This window comes from Contarinia nasturtii, unplaced genomic scaffold (genome assembly GCF_009176525.2).
Source record: "Contarinia nasturtii isolate CC-2019 unplaced genomic scaffold, AAFC_CNas_1.1 Cnas_scaffold_695, whole genome shotgun sequence".
Lineage (NCBI taxonomy): Eukaryota > Metazoa > Arthropoda > Insecta > Diptera > Cecidomyiidae > Contarinia > Contarinia nasturtii.
Genome location: NW_022198046.1, coordinates 3,818,644 through 3,831,575, shown reverse-complemented (window position 1 = coordinate 3,831,575; position 12,932 = coordinate 3,818,644). Strand labels below are relative to the sequence as shown.

Sequence of the window (12,932 nt, the reverse complement as noted above, 5' to 3'; positions counted from 1 at the left end):
TTGTCTTCAATTGATGCATGTGGCCAGTTAACTTGGAATGGTTAACGGTTCGAATGATTTGAATAAATGAGGGATGACCATCCATTGTGAGACGATATAGTTATTGCAACGGAACATTTACCTGTTTACTTTGTGACATTGTTTTCGCTTTCCGCCGTTGCCGCTGTCACCTTTTTTTTTTTAACATTATATGTACATTGGTTTAGTGTTTAAACGTTGGTCCAATTAAACGCTCTAGGCTTTATAATAAATTTTCATTGCAAAAGTTCCAAACATACAAGAGAAAAAAGCGCGGCGTGCCGATAATGTGCAATAGAATTTCCTGTATTTCAATCTATTGGAAAAAATCTATTAAATTGAAATAAGTGATTGTGTTTTTAGCAATCCAATTGAGTGTGTAGAAAAAAGGGCAATACGGCGAGATTTTTTCTTTTATTGAATGTTGTGGTGCGTGATTTTTAACTGCTTCTGCTGTTGCTGTCATCTAATTTAATTAGTGCATATTAGAGAAAATTGCCCCAATGTATTGATATATAAACAAAAAAGGGGTCATGAGTTCGCTATATTATACAATGTCTCCAACCAATTCAAAATATTTTATTACATCGAATGAAAAATAAAAGTTTCGGTCTTTTTCTCTCTCGTTCACGCTCACTCAATTCTCATTCGTTTTCATTCCGCAAAACTTTATGTGCATTCATTATTATTAATGAGACCAGTAAAAGTGCAAATGTGGAAATAAACGTTTTTCTCACTCGCGTACATATATATATTCCGATGGCTCACAGTAAATAATATGAAAAGTTCATTTGGTTAAAAGTATGGATGTGTTTTTATGGGTTGTTACTTTCGCGTTACTAAGTTTGTGCGAAAATTTATGAAATTTGAATTTCAAAAGAACGAAAACCGAGAATAGAGTGAATAGAAAGAATAACGAGACAGAATAGGTGATTGAAAGTTGGGTGCGTAGATGCAAACAAACTTAGGTGTGATCATATCCGTACGGCACTTATCATATATGATGAATTTAAGAAATCCATTTAATGGATTTTCCATATTTGTAATTCTATTCCTTTGCAACGAACAAATGAGTATATATATTGTTGATGCCTCGAGCCATTACAGGTATGTTTTGTTTTTTTGTTTTTCATCTAAAATGAAATTTTTGTTGATCTAACCATTGACAAGTGGAATCTTTTTGCAGTAATAGCAGCTATAGCCAAGGAGAAGAGCATTCAACATTGTCATTGTCTGATATAATGCCAATAACACAACGTTCATATGACAAAAATCGAGCGCCCAAACTTATAAAGCAGCCCACGGTTGTTTATTTTCACGTCACTGGTAATACGATTTGAATCTATTTGCACCTAATCGCATATTTCTGAAATGTAAAGTATACGTTATTCGTTCAGTTCTCAGTCTTGATTCAGTGAATGAAGAATCAATGACCTATGTGACGGACATATTTTTGGCGCAAAGTTGGCGAGATCCTCGTCTTCGTTTACCCTCCGATATGCTAGAAGAATATCGAATACTTGATGTCGAATGGCTGCATGACATTTGGAGACCGGACAGTTTTTTCAAAAACGCAAAGAAAGTCACATTCCACGAAATGAGCATACCAAATCATTATCTCTGGTTATATCGTGATAAAACCCTACTTTATATGGCTAAGTATATGCAACACTCTTCACTTTTTTTTATCACTTTGGTATATTGTGTTTCAACATCTATAACTATAAAATGTGGTGCCACGCTTGTTTTTTTTATGAGTAGATTGACGTTACATCTGAGCTGTGCAATGAAATTCGAAAGCTATCCGCATGATACACAAGTGTGTTCCATGCTAATCGAAAGCCGTAAGTCTATTTAAAATTGTAATATCACTCAGACAGGTTCAACGAGCATTTTGTATTCTTTTTCATTGGTAACAGTGTCGCACACGGTGCAGGATTTAGTATTTATATGGAATATGACCGATGCGCTGGTCGTAAATGACGATATTGAATTACCACAACAGGATATTTCAAAAATTTATACCAACGATTGTACAATAGAATACAGGTAAAACGGCGGAGTAGAGATTCAATATATACATATGACATATGTATATTGGATTTGGATGTAATTTTTGAGAGGTCAAAAAAGGAAAAAAAGGTCCATTTTTCAAAGGGACGAATATTGAAGAGCTAATTAAAATAATTTCGGTTTTAAAAGCACCAAATTGGGTTCATTTCGAAAAAAAGGCAATTTGCAAAAATTTAAAACGGAAAGTACATGTGAACATGATTTCCACTCAAATGAAAATGATTTACTTTAATAATTGAAATGTGAATGATTTATTTTTCTGTGAGCGCTATCGATCAAAATTCCGCATTTGTTACAATCAATTGAGCATTTCAGCACGGGCAATTTTACATGTTTGGCTGTGGTATTTGAATTACGGCGCCGCTTGGGCTATCATCTCTTTCACACGTACATACCTTCAGCGCTCATTGTGGTCATGAGTTGGATTTCATTCTGGATAAAACCTGAAGCAATTCCAGGTGATGCAATGTCAATACTTTGTACCATTTCAGTTTCAATGGAAACATTTTCTTCTGATTTTTCAGCCCGCATCACCCTTGGTGTGACGTCTCTATTGACTCTAGGTTGGTTAAGCACCAATATGATTTTAAAACACACAATGCGTACACTGTACGCACCTAGGGGCAGAGCAGTACTAGAATAATAATTTTTGTTTAAAGTAATTCTATGTTGTGAGTAGTAATCCATATTAATCCGCAGTAATACACACTTACGTAAATTCTAACAGCAGTGCAATGACGTTTCATGTATACGTTGTGTATTACATTTGTTAGGAATAAAGCGATCGTCGTATATTGCGCATTGAAACAATTTATTCGATATTTATTAAATTAAATTCGTTAAAATTTAATTAAAATAAAATATTATTATTTATTAAATTCGTTATTTTCCATTTTTTAACAATAAAATGTCTCATCCGAAATATACGGCGATCGCTTTATGCCTAGCAAATGTCATACACAACGTACACATGAAACTTCATTGCACTGCTGTTAAAATTTACGTAAGTGTGTATTACTACGGATTAATATGGATTACTACTCACAACATAGAATTACTTTAAACAAAAATGATTATTCTAGTACTGCTCTGCCCCTAGGTACGCACGCATATTGATTGTTTACTTGCTGAAAAACGTTTTAAACAATTTTCTCACTTTCTCCTCCTTTCTATCTCTGGTGCACGCATTGTCGGAACAAAGCCACACAAAATACACAGTCACAGCAATCATTACCACCTGTATCGTATGTAAAAGCGGTTGATATTTGGATGTCATCGTGTTCGGTGTTCGTATTTATGTCCCTCATGGAATTTGCCGTCGTTAATAACTTTATGGGGCCGGTTGCAACAAAAATGATGAAAGGCTTTTCAGAAGAGAATGTTGGACAAGATGCGAATACAAATGGACGAGGTTCGAAGGTACGTGCATAACGTAAAATAGATCGTGAATAAATTGGCTAGCATACGAGTGATTGTTTTCTTCTTCTTTTGTTTATTTTCATGCAGCGAAAATCCATTGAACATCGGCCGTCAATACAGCCGCAATATGATACATTTTGCAATGGCAGGGAAACAGCATTATACATCGATAAATTTTCACGTTTTTTCTTTCCATTTTCCTTTGTCATTTTAAATATTTTGTATTGGACGACATTTTTGTAAAGGAGAAGAAAAATGATATATTTTTTGGTGTGCCAACTCCACTTATGATTGACAGCGATTTTTATACCCATTTGGGATGCCAACAAATATTCCCAAAAGAAATTGAAGTAAAAAGCGAATAATTGACCTAAACTAAATAAAACCACAGTCAAATTCAATAATTTTAAGAATTCATTTCATGTTTATTTTTATTTTTTCGATTGAATTTATATTTTTCGAGCATTCTCTTTACAATTAAGTGCTTTGGTTTTTCTTCTTTTTTTTTCTCTTCTCCTCAGCAGCTTACAATTCATTTAATTCCAGTGCAATCAGAGGGAGATAGAAACTTTAGTACTTCCACTTAAGATTTATACAATATTTTATTGATACATCCATCCATTTATTTATACATAAACATAATAATAATAAATACGTTACATGTGTATATAATCAATTGATGATATAATAATAGTAATAAAAATTAAAACATACACAGTTCAACAGTTTTGGTTTGAAAATTGCACTAAAGATTCATTAGGTTTAAGAATTTGTTTTTCCTTAATTTTTCGAAGTTCGGCAAAAGAGACTAGCAATTGGAATTGTTTGTTTTCGTCTTTGGTAAAACAGCTTTAATATATATATAATTTATTGTTGTTTGTGCGCTGAAATTGCCACATATCCATTCACTAAAAACAATGAGTTCATCATATTGTCACTGGTATTTTTCCGCTATCTACATCCCAGCTGGACTCTTATTAAAAGTGATTGCATTGTATCCTTCTAAAGCAAAGCTCAATTCAATATTATATATATGTATAGGATGCGTGTGCAATTGTTGGGATGTAAGTTTGTGTTGCTATATCTTTCTTTTTTGCGATCGTTCTTTCGTTTATTTTTCATTTTTTTTTTATTTATTCGTTCATTCATTTGGTTTTTCAATCATCACTCTATTTTTGCGTCGATATTTTCCATTCTACCATGGTCGCCACATGCTGTCGTCAATTGCATTATGATGTTCCGCATCGACGCGATGTTGATTCAGAAAATTTTGATTGTTTTGACTATACTCATATAAATGGAAGCTGCTGTGAAAATTATAGCCGGGAAATGCGGCCTGCTGTGCAGCAGCGGCTGCCATTAATGATGCATGCGGATGTGGCATTAAATGGTAACCGCTTGCATCTAAATCAAGTCGATGTTTGCCCGCCAAATTTCCGATATTTCCACCGCCGTTCATATTGTCCACAACAATTTTCACTTTGTTGATTAGCTTATTATCCATGCCGAGTGCAAATTTTGGTGACGGTAGATGATTTAGATTTGGGCTAATTATTGATGTTTCATCAACATCCATTTGTTGAACAGCACCAGCCACAACACCGTTGCCAGGTTTCACTTTTAATGCACCATTTTGTGCTTTGAGACTGGAAAAAGGTGACGCCGATGTCGATGAAATTACCATATTTCCCGGCGATGACGATACAACCGCTGTATTTGCAATTGTCTTTGGTTCGAATTTAATCATTTTATTTGCCGTTGCAGTTGCGGCCGCAATTTCAGCCGTTGAATCAAGATTTTGTTTGCGTGCATTCATTTCGATTAAATTCTCAAAATCAGTTGGGGTTGATTGTGGTTTGATCAGTGTTGTCGGCTCGGTTTTTATTGGCGAAGGCTTTAATGGGGAGCTACTATTCAATCTTGTGCTATCAATTGTTTCGAGAGCAGACGAGGATGATACCAATTGATATTGGGGCGGCACACGAAATGGTGCCGAACTAGCATCAATCAATTTTATTTCACCGTATTCAAGCAGCTGAGTCATATCCTAAATAGCAATGCAAACATTTCAGATGAAATAATACATGGTGTACGAATTGTATAACGAAATGTGAGCAGACACAGAATGTGTTATTGCAAATGAATATAATACACGTAAAAGATAGAAAATAGTTTCCATTACTTACAGCCGGTTTGATTTGTTGTGCGGTAGCAGACACTGAACCGGGGTAATAGGCAATTGGTTCGATTTTCGGTGTGATAAGACCAACTGTTGATTTAACCGAAGAAATGGATTTTTCCGAACCAAATTCGGATGGTTTCGATTCTTGATCCGACAAATATTCACCGTTTGATGTCACAGGCGATGCATGAGCTAACACTTGAGAAAGCTGAAACGAATAATACAGTGACCGCTATTATTTTCAGCCATAGCATACTTTTTCAGCTTCTTTTTGAATTATTTGATAGAAATGGGGTCCCTTTTTTTCTTGACTCGAAATTGATGGGAAAAGGGGGGAGAGAAATAAACAAGCCTATATTTTTTGCTCCGCTTTTTTTTCGTTACCTGGCCTAAAGCAGCTGATGGTGATTTAATGCCATTCTGATCAACAAATTCATTGGATTTAATATTTGATGGAGCTGCACCATTGCCGTTAACATCCTTGTATACTACGCCACTTTGGCTATAGTCCAAAGGGTTTGAATTTTGATTACCATCCATTGAAACGTCTTCAAATCTGTGGAGTGCGGAGGAAGAAAATGTATGGATTTTTATTTTTGTTGTGATATGCACCCCTTTTTTCTCTCTCTTCTTATTACTAGTATTTTATTTTGGCACACATGAAAACACATCCGAATCTCTTATATGTGAACAATGGTAAATATGAAAACACATACCCGGGCTTATCTGAAATGGTACTTTTTGCTGTTGTTGTATTTGCTACGGTGGCTGGATCTACACGTGGGCATATTTCGGTTTCTATTTCAGCAATACACTGATCTAAATGACGTAAAAGACGGGTCTTGCATCCATTATCAGCTAATGATGGAACAGACGGTAATGGAGGTGGTTCTGGCGTCGACAAATACCGAGCTACCTCTCTGGCACAATCAGCATAACCTGCTTTATATTTGTCGGTCGCTACATTTTTTTATTCAACATTTGGCACAAAGAATGTGTTCGAAGAGAAAAAAAGAAGAAAAAAAACGTTCAATTGTGAGGTGGTCATTCAAATACCGAGATTAGAGAAGCCGAAATAGCGTACCCTCATTGTCAATGTGGCGATGCTTTTGAAAATGACGAACCGTTAACTCCAAAATATCTGCTTTTTCAAGCTTTGTATGCTTGGGTTGATGTACATCGCCCGTTTTGCTATTATTCGCTTTTGTCGATTCCAAAATCAGCGCCTTTAAAATGGCCAAACTCTGGTTTATACGAGCACGTCGTCGTTTTTCCATAAGCGGTTTATTTGTACGTTTTGTTGTTGAGTTTGTGCTTGTTTCTAAAGTATTTCCGGCTGGCGATGTAGCCGATGATGATGGTGACGGAGGTGTCACAGTATTTACGGAGCTTGAATTGTTTGTCGTTGAATTTGAATTTTGATCTGTTTTTGTCGTACATAGAAATAGGCAAAGAAAAAACATAAAAGCAAAAAATGTTACATTATTTTTAATTATTTTGTTGTACATTATCGATCGAGTATAATAAACCAAAGAAACAGGAAAAGTGAGTCAAAAACAAGGCGTGGTATAAATTACCTGTTGCAGATGCTTTGTTCTTAGCTGATTCTCTATCTTTTTTTGTTGTCATCTTTCATTTTCAGAACAAAAATTAAACAAAATATGGCAAACACCATAAAGAAAATATGCAACAAAAATTAACTAAAATTTTAAGCCACACGAACACTTAACATGATTTTATACGAGCAAAGTACACAATTTTTGATCGCTTGGATCTCTCTTCTCTCGGTGTGATTTTGTAGAAAAACACTTTAAGCACTGGCACGCCAAATGATTTAACGACTCGGCAAATCGATTTTCTGGTTGAGAACAATTTACCACTTTGAAAGTTTTTCACGAATATCTTTCGAATCGCATATAATTCATCACTAATGGACTCTGCCCAAAAGTTTTTGCTGCACACAATGAATATTTTAGCACTTTTGTTTTTGTGTTTTTGTGTATCTCTCTCTCTCTCTTTTCGCTATTTACTTTACTTATTTGCAAAAGTTACATTGCTTTTATTCGTTTGAGTTAATCACTTTTTCCTGCTTGTCGGACGCGCGTGTCACACAATGTATATGTTACAAAGACCGTCAACCACCATTTTTAGTTAATAAATTTTCAACAACAAATTATTCATATTTGATTTTCACTGGCGACTGACTGCAGTTTTTCGGCTTTGTCTCTGTCTCCCTTTCGCTTGTGTCACTTTGTCTCATTCACTCTGTCGTTACCTCGATTTTTGTGTCGGTTTGCGTGTTAAATAAATGGATAATCATTTAGCAAAAGTGCACAGTCGACAAACAATTTTTTCAGCACAAGCACAAAGCAAACAAATGAAACAGTAAATTTATTCGCGTACGCATTTTATTATTCCGTAATAAATGGTTGTCGCACTTCATGCGGTCAGCGCATAATATGTTCGCATTTAAAAAAAACACACTACTCCCTTAGCTTTGATCGCCCGATTTCGATTGGGCAAAACATACAATTTCAAACAAACAAAAAAACGTAGAATAGTCGTTTTAAGCCGGTGACTGAAATGCGGTTCTTTCTCCTTTTTTCCACAATAACTAATTTTACTTCCTTTCTAAATTCGCCACCGAATTCTAAATAAGTTTGAAATCTTGATTTCCGTGTCACGAATCAAATGTGAATGAAACGAAAAATTTCGCTAATCGTAATAAATTCACTGTGTGAATGAATATTTTTGTTCGGAAAAATGGTAACTTTGACGCCTCGAAGCATAAACAAGTCAGTTCACTTCGACATCGTTCGCACGACTGATGATGGAAAATCGCCTAACCATACCATATACCATATGCGCTTCGAAATGTACACACAGAACACTCAGCACACGACAGACTACAAACTCTCTCTCACACACATCCTCTCCCAGTTCTCACACCACTTACTCACACTGTTCATGTTCACTCTGGCACGAGTCAACAATTTCCAAATGAACGGTGGATGGGAAAGATGCGAATGGTCTTGCTTTTGGCCAAATAAAAGGAAAAGAGGAAAAACCAAAGTATACATGCATATTTATCTGCAAACTCATAGCGCGCCCGACACACTGAGCGAAATAGCATTGGGAAAATTGTACACATACCGAACGACAGAACACAGGCGCTCACACCAAAACGATACGACTAAAGCGGAAAAACGAAAAAAAAAAAACAACGACGACGACGGCAACAACAACAAACAGAAGAAGCAAAAGAACAGAGAAAGGCAGCAAAGAGACGGGAAAACGAAAAAGGAAAATAAACGAACGAACGATGACGACGACGACAAGCAGCAGCAAAGGCACCAACTGAACGCGCTTCAAGTTTATGTATGCTTATAGATGTGCAGTCGTATCGAAGCAATTTTATACTCATAGCTTTTGCCAACCGAGAGACCAAAAGTACTTATAGACCGTATTAGAGCCAACACGTTTTTTTTTCGTTTTCTCACTCCATTCTACCATCCACCCATTCCCCGTCTGTGTTTGTGAATGTGCTGCTTTATGCAATATAGATGGATCTATTTTGAAGCGTGTGCTCTATACAGATATCGTGTCTCGCATATTTTTTTATGCTTTTTGCCATCCATCCATCGAATGTGTTGTGTGTTTGGTGGTAGAATTATATTACATGAAACGTATGAACGAGCAATTCCAGCAGAGTTGTTGTAGCATTAGCAAAAAGGCAGCAAGCGCACATAATCACTTGCTACTAGTGGCGTTGTGTGTATCGTAAAAATGGCAAAAAGAGTATGGCATGCCATTGTATTTTATGGTGTGTACGATGTACCGACAGTACAATCTATACTACACATTTTCTATGTTACATGCACATGTACATATATATCACTGGCATTATTATACAATATGTGCGTGTAGGGTGGAACGATTGCGCGCGGCTCAATCTCAAATAACAAGGTGAATTCATGCGGACAGCAGTCTCAAATTATTTACATATTCGATGTTTGTGTGTGCATGTTTTTTTTTTCGAGTTGCCATTGTTATTTCTGTTCTTTTCAATCTTCTCAATTCCGTGCTATTTTTTCTCTCACATAACTCATTGAAACACAAACAAATCAAAAACAACTAGATTTATTTGTGGGTACCAGGTTATTAATTTTCTGCAACAAGGGAAAGGAGTTCGTCTGGCTTTGGTCATTCTCTCTACGTCTATTAAATTTATATTGATGGGCGTTTCTTCTAAAAAATGGTAATTAAGCTTTCATAATCGAAACTAAATGCGAGTGTAAACGCCATATAATGAAGTGAAAAAACACCCAGAAAAATTGGCTTTTCAAAATTCTCTGAACAACTTGGGAAAAAAATGGAAAATTTTTCAGCAATCATCCAATCCTATTGCAAACAGAGGTAGCAACATAACGCAGAAACAGCAATAATTTGGTATTGGCGAAAAGGCGAACATCGAACGCTCTCGTCGTCACCATTTGAATGAACTATTGGTAACCACCATACACACAATACGACACAGCATTATTTTTTGCGCGCGCGAACGAATGCAGAAGCCATCGTTGTCGCCGGCACGAAGGATGATGATGATGATAGCAAACCGTTTCTTTTTTGACACATTGTGGGGGAGTTAAGTTTTCCGTTTGAATGATTTGGCGATAAAAAAACTGAAAAAAGATAGATGGAGAGCGAGACATAAAGCGAACGAACATTGCAAGACAAGCCAAAAACGACAACAAACATTACACACAACGGTTCAAATAAGAAAACAAATCGAGAAAAGCTGACAGATGATGCGCCGTTTCTCGGTTGGTATATCGTGTGAGGGTTAAAAGCATCGGTAATTCCTTCGTGCAAACAAACAAAAAGAAACTCCGAAGAAAACCCATTGAAAGCGTGGAGAGCGTAAGAGCAGTGGAATGGGAATGCGACCGAGTGAATGAGAGTCGAGGTGGAATGAGTGTTTGGAATGGGAATGGAAAAAAGCAGCAAAGTTATCATCGTCATCGCTCGACACCCTCGCTTGGGTCGTCGCATAATCGTTTTCTTTTTGCATGGTCGTTTTTATTTTTCTTTTTCTCCTTCTTTTGTTTTCTTTTCTTCGTCACAATTTTCGTTCGTTCGTTCGTTCATTTTGCCATGGGAGCGCGTTCGCCTTAAATAGATTTCGGTATTGCTTCACTTGTGTGTTATGGCAGCAACAATTTTGAGGTACTTTTCTCACGCCTCGCGCGCGCTTCCACTGTATATGTGTATATGTTCGTTCATTTTCTTCGCAGACTAATGGGTAAAGCAGTAGATCGTTAAAATTTTGGAGTGCGTGTGCTCGTTCAGCCGTATTTAACTTTTGTGTATTTATTTTTGCTGTGCACAAAAAGACTTTGACTTTAATGTCTGCATTATGATTATCGACGTTACGAACGTTCGCTCATTCGTTTGTTCGCGCGCGCAATTTAACCGAACTGAATGTGTATCTCTCCGGTTCACTGTAGTTTATTTCTTTCATCTCCATTTCTCCCTCTCTCCATCTCGACTGAATGTTCATCACATTCATTTTTTGTGTTTAAATGTGGAGTGTGATTCTGTGCATCTCTCGAAATAACGCGCTCGGAAATTTGTCGCTAAGGGAAATCGGATGGGATCTACATGAGTGACAAAGACATTTAAGACATTTATCGCGCCGGCAACATTTTCGTCGACAGTGACGATGTTTTGTGGCCGTACTAAATGCGAATGGGAAGAGATACGTCATCCATTGCCATAAGTTCAAGTCGTTCGATTTACAATGCGTATTTCTCTGAATTTATTGGCCGATTTAGTTTCGATTGCACGGAATATTAGCAATGTGAATATATTTGTGTTTGTGTGTGTGTGTCTTTTCCATTTTGCATCATTTTTCCGTTATGGAGCCAAATACATCTCATTCTCTCTGCACTTTCCTCGTTCTATTGATAGCAATCTCCCCATTTTCCACCATACTCGAGTAATGTCGAATGCATACACAAAATCATTCAGCACTCGACACTCTCTGTGCAAATGTAAAAGAAACCCTTAGCTCTTCAAGCATTATCATTGTTTTCATACATGCCAACTTTTTTCCGGTTTGCATTTTACCAGTTCATGCAATATGCAACGTCTGACTGAACCCGATTCGTTTTCGATGCTGTCGCGTGCAATTTTTTTTCTTTCTTTCTACGCCCAAAGCTCGTCAGCATGCACCAAAAATCTACACGTACGTGTGAACAAAATAACATCTGTGTTGTTCATATGCTGGCACGTACATAGAAAACTTAACATGAGAAACTTTTGGCCCGAACCGACAGTACATACATGAACGCCTGTGCTATTCTCTCTGCTCGTGTTGCTGCAGTTTTTGTTGTTCGTTTTGATGTTGTTATTGCTGATGTTGTTGGAAATGGTGGTGTTGGTGGTGGCGATGATGGTGGTACAGATGGTGGTGGCAATGCTACTCTGTCGACTCGACGATATTTTCCGTTGCTCGACTCAACTTTATACACATAACACTCCATAGTTTGAGCCATATACCCAAATTGCTCGAACAAAACAATAATATGTTTATGAATATGTATCTGCTTCCGTTGCCTGCTAACGGTTCGTCAGACGTGATCAAAAACATACCACCGAGAGACTACACAAAAATACACATATACTCATACATAGAAAATAAAATGAGCGCGCACATGGACGAGTTGAACCGTTCTCAAGTGAAATGAAAACAAAAGCACAACAAGCAAAAACAAAAACGCAAATTGCAAAGAGAGAAAAATAAAACATTTGCTCTGTATTCCAGTGTATGTTGACTATGTGTGTTGCAAAACAACAGCCGCATTTTATTTTATTTTTTTCATGTGAGTTCTACACTTCATACTCTATACATAGTAGTCTATATGTATAGAGACGAATGAAAATTGTTGCCGCACCTCGCATATCACCTCGCATACGATACCATTTGTCATTTCCATTTTTCTCTCGTATTTATACATACATTTTTTTCTTATTTTTCTATTTTTTTGTTCTTTTTTACTCTCTTTGTTGCTCTTCGCTGCCTGTTATTTTTTCGCATAGCATTTACTTTTGCTTTGCTTTTTGTGATGTCGTTTGTTCGTGTTATTTTTTTTTACCTTTTTTCCATTTCTTTTCTCTTGGTGATTTCCTCCACCAAATATCGATACGATACGCTGGCTATGTTCATTCGATGTCTGTG

At 36.6% G+C, this 12,932-nt stretch overlaps 2 protein-coding genes across 3 annotated transcripts; one reads left to right on the top strand and one right to left on the bottom strand.

Moving 5' to 3' along the window:
* Positions 1–213: 213 nt before the first annotated feature.
* Positions 214–3,991, top strand: LOC116340858 (glycine receptor subunit alpha-2). Of its 2 annotated transcripts, XM_031767577.1 has the most exons (9): positions 214–1,125; positions 1,205–1,344; positions 1,416–1,677; positions 1,780–1,862; positions 1,938–2,067; positions 2,407–2,549; positions 2,616–2,654; positions 3,293–3,510; positions 3,598–3,991. In XM_031767577.1, exons 1-9 carry the CDS (start codon positions 971–973, stop codon positions 3,751–3,753), a joined length of 1,326 nt encoding a protein of 441 aa, XP_031623437.1. In that variant the 5' UTR covers positions 214–970; the 3' UTR covers positions 3,754–3,991. The 2 variants fall into 2 exon arrangements, with proteins under 2 accessions (XP_031623437.1, XP_031623436.1); XM_031767576.1 differs by having other exon boundaries at positions 1,416–1,862.
* A 640-nt stretch (positions 3,992–4,631) lies between these two features.
* On the bottom strand, positions 4,632–8,555 carry LOC116340794. The gene is made up of 6 exons (XM_031767459.1): positions 7,270–8,555; positions 6,777–7,115; positions 6,409–6,652; positions 6,077–6,248; positions 5,697–5,900; positions 4,632–5,557 (listed from the first exon to the last, which is right to left on the bottom strand). Exons 1-6 carry the CDS (start codon positions 7,319–7,321, stop codon positions 4,706–4,708), a joined length of 1,863 nt encoding a protein of 620 aa, XP_031623319.1. The 5' UTR covers positions 7,322–8,555; the 3' UTR covers positions 4,632–4,705.
* Positions 8,556–12,932: the final 4,377 nt, after the last annotated feature.